At 31.4% G+C, this 13,314-nt stretch overlaps 1 protein-coding gene across 20 annotated transcripts in view; it reads left to right on the top strand.

Moving 5' to 3' along the window:
- crtac1b (cartilage acidic protein 1b) overlaps positions 1-13,314 on the top strand; it is a 200,994-nt gene that overhangs the window by 63,529 nt on the left and 124,151 nt on the right. For 4 of the 20 annotated variants that reach the window (XM_068213109.2, XM_073920261.1, XM_073920263.1 and 1 more), the window contains exon 15: positions 6,769-8,513. The exons of 13 other annotated variants lie outside the window; for them this stretch is intronic. In XM_068213109.2, coding sequence (XP_068069210.1) covers positions 6,769-6,881 — 113 coding nt within the window. In that variant the 3' untranslated portion in view covers positions 6,882-8,513. Of the gene's footprint in view, positions 1-3,064; positions 5,113-6,768; positions 8,514-13,314 lie in introns of those variants that run through there. 3 more of the 20 variants (XM_073920259.1, XM_073920260.1, XM_017358848.4) reach the window with 2 other exon arrangements.

The following is a 13,314-nucleotide window of genomic DNA, read 5'->3' as shown; positions in this document are numbered from 1 at the left end:
CAAAAATTAAAAACTCTCTGTGTATCTATCCACTGGAACCTTGCAAATGAGTGATTAATCCGCTGATAAATCAGCTGATTAGACGATGTTTTTAAATGCTTTCTCCAAAGCTTGAAACACTGACAGTGATGTCATCAGCACACAAGCAGCCAATAGTGTTCAGCTTTTTCTGACGACTCCTCCCTCAAATTTTCATTGGCTGTGGTTTGGTAGCTTGAATGAGCTGATGGGGAATGAGTTGTTGTCAGATCATGTAGTGTGTGACCCCCCTCTTGTGGATCGTTCACGGAGGGTTGCATAGTGTGAACACCTCAGAGATTAAAAGACACAAAGTCAAGTCATGTAGTGTGAACAGCACAGGGATCTGCTGATGTTTAAAATCCTGTAGTGTGAACTAGGCTTAAGGTGTAATTTCATCTTAATTGGTTTACCATGGCCATGAGATATCAAATAATGTAGAAAACTGTGTTCTAGCAGTATTTAATATTGAAAGTTTTTTCTCACTTCCAAGACCATGCATTTCCTTTGCCAAATGTAATTTTTAGTTTCATTTCACCAAGTTTATTTCTCCAACATAGACTTTTGTAGATTTAAGTACAATAGAAGCACGTCAAGGTTTCTTTTAAATCTTTGTCATTGCTTTGGCAAGCTGTGTTTAGTTAGTTACATTATTTACTGTGGTCTTGACTATGACATTTTGGTGATGTCTTAATCCTTTGTTCGGATTTGTCAATATACTGAAGTCATCAAGTCAGTGATTGTATTATGAGTTGCTTCCCAGACATTCTTATGTAAACTCTTTGTATGACTCTGTATTCTTGGACTTTTATTGCAGTGATTTAATATGTATCTGGCTTTTTATATGTTGGCTTTAAACCTATCTGATGGCCTATTTTATTATTCAAACAATAATGTGGAAAGACTTTTTCCATGACCATATTCCAGGATGATGATGCCAAGCTCAAATAGTGAGAAATGTCTTCATTTTCACACATAAATTAGCCACCAATTTATCTGAACAGCACTGAATGTCTTTGGATTGTGCTAGAGTAGACTTGATTGAGTGTTTCGCCTCAGGTTCAGAGACAGACCATCTTTACTGTTACCATGTGTTTATTCATCATGGTTTTGTTTCAGCAACCATATGCAATGTCAGATTTAATTTTCATCAAGTGTTGCATAAATTCTTGATCAGATCTTGTATTGACAATTGGAACAGCCCCACCATCTAACCCTGAGGAGAACCACTGTCTATCTTGCACATCCCATAGTAAATAGTGTAGTTTAGGTAAATTAGGGATCAATTAATGTGTCAAAATTTGAGCCCAAAGGACCTTGGCCTCGTCATCCTAAAATATAGCCATGACATAAATACATTTTTATCTTCTAAGATGGTTGTTGTAAAAAAATAAAAGCTGTGTTTTGCATCTGTTAGGGTTAAAGGAATTGTTGCCAAATGTACAGGAAGAAAAGAAAGACTTTAATCATTGCAATCATAGACTCTTAGGTATTAACTTTAACTTTTAATCCAAACAGCTACCTTTTTAGTCTGGGTAGTGTATCTTTATTTTCATTTTTTACAACAAATTTGAAGTTAGTGACTGCACTGAAAATTTCACAGCAGATTGATTACAAAGTATAAGTGACGTCACATTGAAATCAACAAAATTATCATAAGCAGAAAGTTTAAAGAAGTATTTTCCCCCAAACAATCTACTGGATCACAAAAGCAGTATAGGTTATTAAGTATTATGTGTTATCTGAAAGCTACGTAATTAATATTTCCACTGATGTATGTTTTGTTAGGATAATATCTGGAATCTGACAAATATTAAAATCTCTTAAAGTTGCCCAAATTAAGTTCTTAGCAAGGTATATTACTAAGCAAAAAAAGAGTTTTAATATATTTGTCGTAGGAATTTGGGCTGCACAATATTGGGAAAATCAAACATTTACATTTTTTGTTATTCTGCGATTTGAATATAACGTTAACATGTGACTTGAATATCTCTATTTGGAAATAAAATATAATTTTAGACTGCTTGGGATAATTCTGAAGAAAAATGCATGAGCATTAAATGTAATAATGCATCTACAAGCGCAGATCAATGCAAAAAAAAAAAAATGTTTTTAGAATCTAACAGTAACTTACAAATGGTCCAATTTCTTATGCCAGGATGCTATTAAAATCATTATACAGTCACAGGCCTAAAACAAACAAACACAAAAAACATGAAAATGATACATATACGACAGACTCCTTCCATACCCTGCGATGTGACTATTGTGATTGATCACATTGTGATAACGATGCTGAAACTATATATTGTGTAGCCCTAGTAGGAATGTTGCATGATTTTTAGTTAATATTCTGATGATTTTTGTCATTTAAAAAGAGATCATTTTGTCCCATACAATGTTCATTTGGCTAATGCCAAAGGTTTCCAATCAACACACAGTAACTAAGTGTCCTAACAAGACGCAACGCGACAAGATTTCAGCGACAAGCAATTTGGCTTGACTTGACATGACATACAGTAAGATTTAAATACCAGTGTCTAGTAAAGGCTTTTACTCTATACAAATTAAAACTCTTTAACATTATTAATAGGCTACTAAGTGACTGATTTTGTTTTATTTGATGCCCTTATTTCTCTCAAACTGTCTGCTAGTTATTTCATTTTCAAGATCTGAGGTGAATTATCTGCTGCTGCTTTCAGCAGTATGGCAATACATGTCATGTAAAATGGTATTTCAACTCAAAATGGTAGCATCTGACGCTGAATAAAGCACATAATCTGTACCTAAAGAGATCATTGTTATAGTAGTGTATGCTGTTGTTCTGTTGCAGCTCTGCGGAAATAGTAAGCATTTTTAAATTATAAATTGTCTAAAATGTGAAATTGTCATGGCGTCACATCACGCTGTTGTTAGGACCAGGTGTAACACTGGTTTTGTTGTCCTTGGTCACAAATAATGGACTATATAATACTATATAATCAAGTTGGAAAAATCTGTGTTTACAGTGCAGTTTGCTTCTTTTCCCTTCCTTATTTTTCTGCAGCTCAGGTGGCTTATTTTGGAGGAAACAGATCCTCAGCCTCCAAACTCTTGGTTTCCTGTCTTTGGCCTCTTGTACTAACTTTCCTCGCTGTCTTTACTGCTTGCTTGGGGCCATGAAGGGCAGCTCTTCCCCTGTCCAGACATCTCTGCCACCCTGCTTGCTCTCCGGTTTTCTGCTTTCCTTTCTTTTTCGCACTGAGGTGTTTGGGAGTCAGCTGTAAAATGAACTCTCCATGGACCTGTCGCTCCTGCAATGTTGTCACTAACAGACCTGTATAAATAATGCTTCGCTATCCAGTTGGGAACCACAAAAGATCACTGTTTTTAGGACTGAGTAACTATTCCCACTCCATTTAGACTGAGGAAAACTCACTGACCTTCATATTCATTGACTATGATGCGGGAGAAGATTGTAATTGTTATGATCTTTGTAAAAGGCCATGTCCCAGCGTGTTGCAGGCTCATAAGCAGAGTTCTTACGCATTCAGTCTCATATCAGCAGCAGAATGTTAGCAGGTTTTTTAAGGGGAGCATATGCCCAGCCATCTGTTTCATGCAAGGTTACATTCCTTGTGCTGTGAATAATAAATTCACTAGAGATTTGTACTATACACTTTTGACCCTCACCACTACTCACGACTGCCCTTTGGGATTGGTGCATGCTTTTTGGCATGGATGAGTGTTGCAAAGCACAGTTTCATTTAGAAAATTGTTATTCGGATTTACACACTTAGGACTTCAAAGCAGTTTAGCTGCATAACACATAGAACTAGATCTTATGATTAGGGAAGACTCTTATTTTGACTTAATCATGCTGTTATGGACCAATTCAGGTTTGCGTTAGTACACTAACACCTTGTTTCACAGACAAGCTTAAGCATAGTCCCAGACTATAGGTAAGTCTGAACAGATTGATGTTAAATATCAATGAGAATGTTTACATGGCTACCAATAATCTGATTTTAATATAATTAAGACAATAGTCTGATTAAGAGTCTACCACGTTAATCCAGTCATAATTGAACTAAGCAGAAATCGGATTAAGACATGCAGAGTATGCCGATTGTAGTTGCATTATTGAAGTGTTGAACAAACTATTACCGTCGTGTAGGATTTTCGTCACATTTTTTGACAGGATATTCCATACATACCGGCTGTTCTGCACCTACCAAATCAGTTTTTTTTTTTTCATTCGGCATGTAGTAGTAGTATCTAAATTCTGTTAAAACAACACTTTCAACAGTCATTTTTATACGTGCATCCAATATCTCATTTGTCATGCGGGGCATGCAGTTAAAGTTTACACATAAAAAAATTAAAACACCCGAAATCACATGAAACTCCAGAGGAAATGTGGATAGTGTGGTGACGCAATGACGTTAATCGATCTGTGTGTTTTAACATGTAAAACGGAATCATGAAAGAAACATGATCAAAAGCAACTCATGTAAACACCTTCATCATATTACTGTCTTATTCTGATTAAGACAAATAATTTGATTTCTGATGTCCATGTAAACGTAGTCAATGTCTTTTTCCCCCTCAATTTTTTCTTTCCCCTCTTTATGTTCCGAGGCACATATACTGTAAAAAAAAAATTACTTGCATGTCCTAATTCATCTACGTCCCGATTCTGATTCTGAGCACTGTCTGTGAAGGCCTAAAATGTGTATATATACAGTGCTCAACATAAATGAGTACACCCCGTTTTGAAAATTAATATTTTTATCCATTTCTCTGTGAATATAGGTCTTATTTTGGTGCCTTTAAGCAAAACAAATTTATTGAATTGATGTTTTTATTAAAATAATATTATAGTCACTGAACATCTATAGAAATAGAAAGATAATACACTTTAAATTCATGCGAAATATTGAAAAAAAATACAAACTACATTTTTTTTGTTTCTCTTGAATTTTGCTCTTTTAAAAAAAAATTTTTTTAAAGGTACCACCCCAGTGACAGCATGCGTACCTTTATTTCTGAGAGTGTATATTACAAATATAATATTGTAAAGCTTCCTGTTAAAATAAAATATTAATTTAAATTAGAGATTTGTGAGGGCTGTACTCATATATGTTGAGTATAATATATGTTGAAATATAATATACTCATATATATATATATATATATATATATATATATATATATATATATATATATATATATATATATATATATATATATATACTGAAAAAAAATCAAAGAACTTTTGGAATAAACAGGCTCTACTGAGGTTCAATTGAAGGTTCTTAATAGAGCCATACAGTAGGTGCCAATAAGTAATCTATAATTTTTGGAGTGTACAATAGAAATATGTCAAGGTTTTACTTGCATTATGAGTGTTGATTTGGTAGTTTATGTATTATTTAATTATTTACTTGAGCACAACAAAAATACTTTACACTTTCAAGTTGGCCCAAATTTACTACCAGCTCGCATCATTTATTTTATAGCTAACCTTTAACCTGTGAATCATGCAACACTGTTTAGTATGGTTCATAGTATTAAGTTGACTGGCTACTTATCCCTTTAACTGCTGCTCTACCAAATGGTTGACAATGTTTTTACTGTTTTAAATAATGACTGTTAAAGTCATTTAAATTATGGCTTACACACACAGCAATCTTGGTTTACAAACATAATCCTGTTGCACTACTACACTTGATTTAGATTTTATTGTAAAAAGAAAACAAAACAAAGCACGTTAAATGAGAATCTGACATATTTTATGGCATACTTCAAAAAAGGTGATTTAGTATTCAAAATATATTTTTCATAGTATATATTAAGCCCGGTACTTTTACTATAAACCGACATATCAACCATTTGGTAGAGGTTGGTATTTTAGAAATTATGGGATGTTTTAAAAAAAAATGCACTGAGTGTGTTAACTAGCGACATTAGGAGTAAAGAAATGCAATCCAAAGATTTTTTTTTAATGGTGGGGTAGTTAAAGGGTTATTTAGCCCCATTTTTTACATGTATTGTTATTAAATTGCACTGATTTTGATGGTTTGTGATCTAAATAGCCTTGTCCTGATATACCGCATTGGTCATTCTAGAAATATGCTGCTGCATGTATGTTCTTTAATTTTGCGCATTGGCTGTTGATTAGTTCCTGAAGTTTTCACTCTGTGCTTTTATCTGGCTGATAATATTTAAAACTTCTATACAGTAATTTTCTGTAAAGTGATATTTTCTACTAAAGTAAAAAAAAAGTCCATTGGCAATGTAAAATAAAAAGAAGAAAAAAAAACCACCCACCTACAAATTTTGTGCAGCGTTACAAGTCAAATAAAAACTTCAGTGGGGGAAAATAAGAGGCTATTGAAACCAAAAGTTCATATAATCAGGAAATTTATAATTTACCATCATGTTTATTTTTAATTAATTAATTTTTTTTACCTGCGAGTCTGTAACGAAAAAAAGTAAAAAAACAAACAAAAAAACTTCCAACAACCACCATATTTTAATCAATTAAAAGTGTAGTCCATAAAATCTTCTTAATTCATTTGACGTGAAAAAAATCTCTTGATAGCATAATAAACCGACAACTTATCCAGCATATATTTTACGCAGCGGATGCCCTTCCAGCTGCAATCCATTACTGGGAAACACCCATACACTCTCATTCAAACTCATACACTACGGACAATTTAGCTTACCCAAATCACCTATACCACTAGTCTTTGGACTGTGTAGGAAACCGGAGCACCTGGAGGAAACCCACACGAACACGGGAAGAACATGCAAACTCCACACCGAAACGCCAACTGATCCAGTCGAGGCTGGAACCGGTGATCTTCTTGCTGTGAGGTGACAGCGCTACCTACTGCACCGCCCAATAGCATATGTAATTACATATTTTTGTTTGTAAAGTTTTGTGAACATGTTTAATTAATTTTCTTTCGGCTTAGTCCCTTTATTTATCAGGGATAGCCACAGCGGAATGAACCACCAATTTATCCAGCATATGCTTTACAAAGTGGATGCCCTTCCAGCTGCAACCCAGTACTGGGAAACATCCAAAACACACTCATTCACACACATACACTACGGCCAATTTCGTTTTTTCAATTCACCTATTGCGCATGTCTTTGGACTTGTGGGGAAAGCAGAACATCCGGAAGAAACCCACGTGAACACAGGGAGAACATGCAAACTCCATACAGAAATGCCAACTGACCCAGACGGGAATCGAACCAGCGACCTTCTTGCTGAGAGGCGACAGTGCTAACCACTGAGCCACCGTGTCGCCTTGGGAACATTTTTATACCATTATTCATGGTGATGGCTTTTGAGTTTCCCTGTATTGTAAAATGGACTTGGTAATCATTACATGATGTTGATTTATTCATTTTTACACTTATTTTGCTATGAATTTATTTAACATCACCTTTTCAACCCTAATTATCGGAAATAGTTTGCTATGCAGATTATTCACCAAAGTTTAATGAACCTTGTGTGGCTCATTTAAAATGCATCACTAGCTTGGTTTGCGTAGTCATTAGCTTTTGATATACATATTGTTATTTTTTACAGAACGCCCTTGACTAACAACACTGTATAAGCAGTCATTTCAATTTTAATGCATCTGTGCTGCTACACAGTTTCAAGTCCACATACATTTCATTTTTGTTTAAAAACTCGTGTGTTGTCATAACTGGACCGAACAGTCGCTCGGACACTATTCGATATGAATCCTCTATGGTCTGTGAAGGAGGTGTTAAATAACTTCTGAACCGACTCATGATGTGTGCATTGGCTAAAGACCCTTCAGTCTCTCGGGAGGAGTAGATTCTCTTTATTTTAATACACTCTTCTAATTTTCCATGTCATGACTCAAGCGAAACGTGAAGAGAAAGTGTGCCGACTGCTTCGGGAAAAATGTCAGATCTCACAAGAGCTGACAGATGCCACCTATGATTATTTTTAACGGCACATGTAGTTAAAGAGCACATGAAATCAGGCTTACAGTGCCTCCATGTCATGGCTACAGGAAAAGGCGCAGTGTAGATTCTCCATAAATGCATGTCATGTGAAAGCGAGATGTGAAACTATGATCTGTCCTTATGTTTTATGGCGTAGCAATTTCTATTGAAAACACCAATACGAGACTGTCCAGTAAAGCTGTTTAAGCATGATTTTTTAGAAAAATGCTGGTAATGGTAAGAAGCTTGGTGGGCAAATCAGCATGCAGAACACAAAATACACTGATGTTTTCAACAGGAATGGCAAAGCTGGTCAGATTATATGATGAACTGCACCCAATGTTGATGAGGATGATGGTTTATACAGGAAAAAAGCACAAAAGTGTTGAAAATATGACAATTTAAAACAGGTTTGATTAAGTCTTTCAGTTTTTGAATGAAAAGTTGCTCCTATTTTGCAGAATTCACTATAATTTTGGTTTCATGTGTAAAATAAAGTGAAGATCTTTTTCTGTATCGGTTTATGCCTTGTTTTTTTCCACTTCAAAGTATAAATGAAATTATTATGTCATGTTGTGATATACTATTATAGCTCATTGTTTTTTTTTATTTTATTTGAAGCAGAAATATGCCAGTATATAAAGCAAAAAAGCAACACCTTATAACTTTACATTTATTGAACAATAATCAGACCCCCTAGTTTTTCACGATATTTTTTTGTGATTTTTCGCAATAAAAGAGACTGATTTTGTGATAAATTATTTTATTATAAATTTATATATATATATATATATATATATATATATATATATATATATATATATATATATATATATAAATATATATATATATATATATATATATATATATAAATATATATATATATATATATATATATATATATATATATAAATATATATATATATATATATATATATATAAATATATATATATATATATATATATATATATATATATATATATATATATTTATTTATATATATATATATATATATATATATATATATATATATATATATATATATATATATTTATTTATATATATATATATATATATATATATTTATATATATTTATATATATATATATATATATATATATATATAAATAAATAAATATATATATATATATATATATATATATATATATATATATATATAAATATATATAAATATATATATATATATATATATATAAATAAATATATATATATATATATATATATATATATATATATATATATATATATATATATATATATATATATATATATATATAAATAAATATATATATATATATATATATATATATATATATATATATATATAAATATATAAATAAATAAATATATATATATATAAATAAATATATATATATTTATATAAAGCATATATATATAGTATATAAAGCAAAAAAGCAGCACCTTATAACTTTACATTTATTGAACAATAATCAGACCCCCTAGTTTTTCACGATATTTTTTTGTGATTTTTCGCAATAAAAGAGACTGATTTTGTGATAAATTATTTTATTATAAATTTATATATATATATATATATATATATATATATATATATATATATATATATATATATATATATATATATATATAAATAAATATATATATATATATATATATATATATATATATAAATATATATATATATATATATAAATATATATATATATATATATATATATATATATATATATATATATATATATATATATATATATATATATAAAATATATATATATATATATATATATATATATATATATATATATATATATATATATATATATATATTTATATATATATATATATATATATAAATATATATATATATATATATATATATATATATATATATATATATATATATATATATATATATATATAAATATATATATATATATATATATATAAATATATATATATATATATAAATATATAAATAAATAAATATATATATATAAATAAATATATATATATATATATAAAGCATATATATATAGTATATAAAGCAAAAAAGCAGCACCTTATAACTTTACATTTATTGAACAATAATCAGACCCCCTAGTTTTTCACGATATTTTTTTGTGATTTTTCGCAATAAAAGAGACTGATTTTGTGATAAATTATTTTATTATAAATTTATATATATATATATATAAATTTATATATATATATATATAAATTTATATATATATAAATTTAATTTATAAGTGTATCTAGAGGCCTTTGCCTTTATTATAAGCCACTTCTGATACAAATGATCATCTAGAAGTTATTACTTGTTGTTCCTAAAACTTGTATAGATGAAACTACTTTTGTCAGGTGTATTTAAAGTAACTACTCACATTTTACAGTGCATAAAATCTTACCAACCTTAAATTGTTTGAATGACATGCATCACAGCTACAGGTCATGAAGTACCTTCAGTAACATCAGCTGGAAAAGATATTATGGGAACATGTTTATTTTTGATTATTCTAACTAAAGCATCAATTTGAAATAAGACAAATGTATGCATTCATGCACCGAGTAGTTTGAATGTTTATTCAATGCCTCAGCATCTCCAAAGCAAACACAAACAGCAGGTGTATAAAAAGCAGACAGCATTGGGCACACAGGTTACCTGAGGCCATTACTGCTCAATTGGGTTTTCAGGACATATTTTAGACATTCGGCCCATGAGATAAATAGATAAAGAAGGGAATGAAAGGAGAAAACTAAATTGAGATCTAATCTGGGAGAGGAAAGCAAACAGTCCTAGTATGCGGAGATGTGCGGTCGCAGTGTGTTTGTTATCTTTGAATGCAACATTAGATTCCAAAGGCTCGGCCTTGGGTTAAAAGGGTGAAGGGTATGGCGGGCGGCACTGGGCCATGGGTCTCATGGTTCAGTGCTTGAAGAACATAGCGCCCAGACCACTGACATACCTGTTTACCCAGGTGTCTTCCTCTGGACATTACTAGGCAAACAGCCAGCATGGTAGATGAGGAACCAGACACTACATTGAAAGACATCTCCCTCAGGTCAGGGGTGATTTTTATGTCTTTTCCAGTCAGTATGTCGCTATAGAGCTGTTTTCACAATTATTATCATCCCAATGGTGCTTTAAAAAAATGTGGACATTTAATTAAATTCAAAATAAGAGCATACAGGGTACAATAGAGAATTTATTATTTATTTACTGGACATTATTAGCCCCCTGAATAATTTTTCCCCCAATTTCTGTTTATCAGAAATATTTTTTTCAAAACATTTATAAACATAATGGTTTTAATAATTAATATCTAATAATTGATTAATTTTATCTTTGCCATTTTGATAGTACATAATATTACATATTCTACTACATATTTTTCAAGATACTAGTACTCAGCTTCCTCAGCTCTTGGTTATTGTACATTAAGGTTTACCTCACCTTAACTTAACCACCTTCATCACTTGCCTATACACTTTATTTATTGTAGATTTAGTAATTTAGTTACCTTGTTTACTTTTTTGTTACCTGTGTGAAGCTAAAATATCAATATCAGTACCAAAATATAGATTTTAATATTTGATATCCAATTATCACTACACATGATATACAAATTAATTGATTGTAACGGTATTTAATTTCAAACTTTCATAAAAAACAAACAAACAAACAAAAAAAAAAACATTAACTTTAAGTTAAACACAACAATAGTATGTTCTGACATTGTTTTTTAATAAGGCCTAAAACAATATCCATTTTTGCCAGTAAACTGAAGTCATGCGCCCTGTATGGGACACTATTCTAATCCTGCGCGTAACACAGTTAATACCTATCATCTTTCGTACACTTGCATACCTTTCGCGTCTTTTCTCAAAAACTATTGGTCCAAAAGACATCCAAGCGCAAAAGGTATTCACCCAGAGAATGATCACACAAACATGCTCATCTGGCTTTCAATGAAGGAGGAATGGTCGTTTGAGTATATGCTGAATAGCGAAAGGTGGTGTACAGAACATGGTTAGTCTATAGTTTAATTAAGTTACAAGTTAATTTATTTGATTAAATTCAGCTTATATAAATTGTTTGCAACAATTTGCAGTGGACCATATTTTTTACTTGCACTTTATGTAGCTGGTGTGCATTTTACATTCACATTTATTCATTTAACAGATGCGTTAATCCCTATTATGCTTTAGGACTTAAGCAAAAACAATATTTTATGTAATACATGTTTTTTCCCCAGTGAGCCAACTTTAGAGAAAAAAATTCAGCACATGGCCAGACGTATGTGAATAATATCTTCAAATCCATTTAATTCCATTGAAAACAATCTGTTAGGGAATACCAGCTCCCACATTAATGCCCATGTTATTATATTAAATGTTTAAAGAGCATATGGATGTGCTTTTGGGGTCTGTTTTTTGCATTATACTGTATTTGCTGAGGTCTGATGGAGGCATGAATCAAATCTATTATTCATCTTCTGGCCAGTTCCGTCTTGCTGTTCTTCTGCTTCAATTCTGTGCCGTGCTGATAAACTATTGATGGGCTCGAGAAAGAATGAAGCACTTAGACGTTGAAGAGAATGGGATTAAAAATTGGTGCTGATAGCTCGCATTTTAGATGTAGGAACAGTGCACTCAGTTTGGGAGGTCTGGACATCACTGACTGCCATTGTTTGCTGCCATTGGCATTCCTCGCATAGCAAACAAGCCAAACCGAAAATGGCAGATTCTCATAAATGAACCACTTGAGGACACTTGGCCATGATGGATTAAAGAATTAAATCTTCTGGACTTTTGCTTCTACTCTTTGATCTCAGTTGATTTGTTCGGGCATTTGTGAAACACATTGAGATGGTTATAATAGTTTGAAACATTGATAGTTTTGGTCAGCTTTCAAGTAATTGCTTGACGTTTTTGAGGGGATTAAAGGAATAGTTGACCCAGAAATGAAAATTCTTTCATCATTTACACACCCTCAAGTGGTTCCAAATCTGTATGAGTTGAACAGAAGAGTAGATATTTAGAAGAATGCTAGAAAAAATAATCCAGCATTTGTTTTTGTTTTTTATCCCTACTATAGAAATTGGTGGTTGCTGTTAACTGTTTGATTACCCAAACTGAGCTTTATGTGCCCATAAAAATGGGAGAAAATTTGGTTTTATAGCCCTTTTTCACCTATTTTAGTAAAGTTTATTTATAAACTAATTTCAAGAGGATCACAGGGTTATGATGCTCACAGCCGGCCCCGCTTTATTCAATTTATGATTCATCAATCAGATGATTCCTAAGCCACTGTAA

The sequence above is a fragment of the Danio rerio genome, chromosome 13, assembly GCF_049306965.1.
Source record: "Danio rerio strain Tuebingen ecotype United States chromosome 13, GRCz12tu, whole genome shotgun sequence".
NCBI lineage: Eukaryota > Metazoa > Chordata > Actinopteri > Cypriniformes > Danionidae > Danio > Danio rerio.
This window is presented reverse-complemented; position numbering and strand designations above follow the sequence as displayed.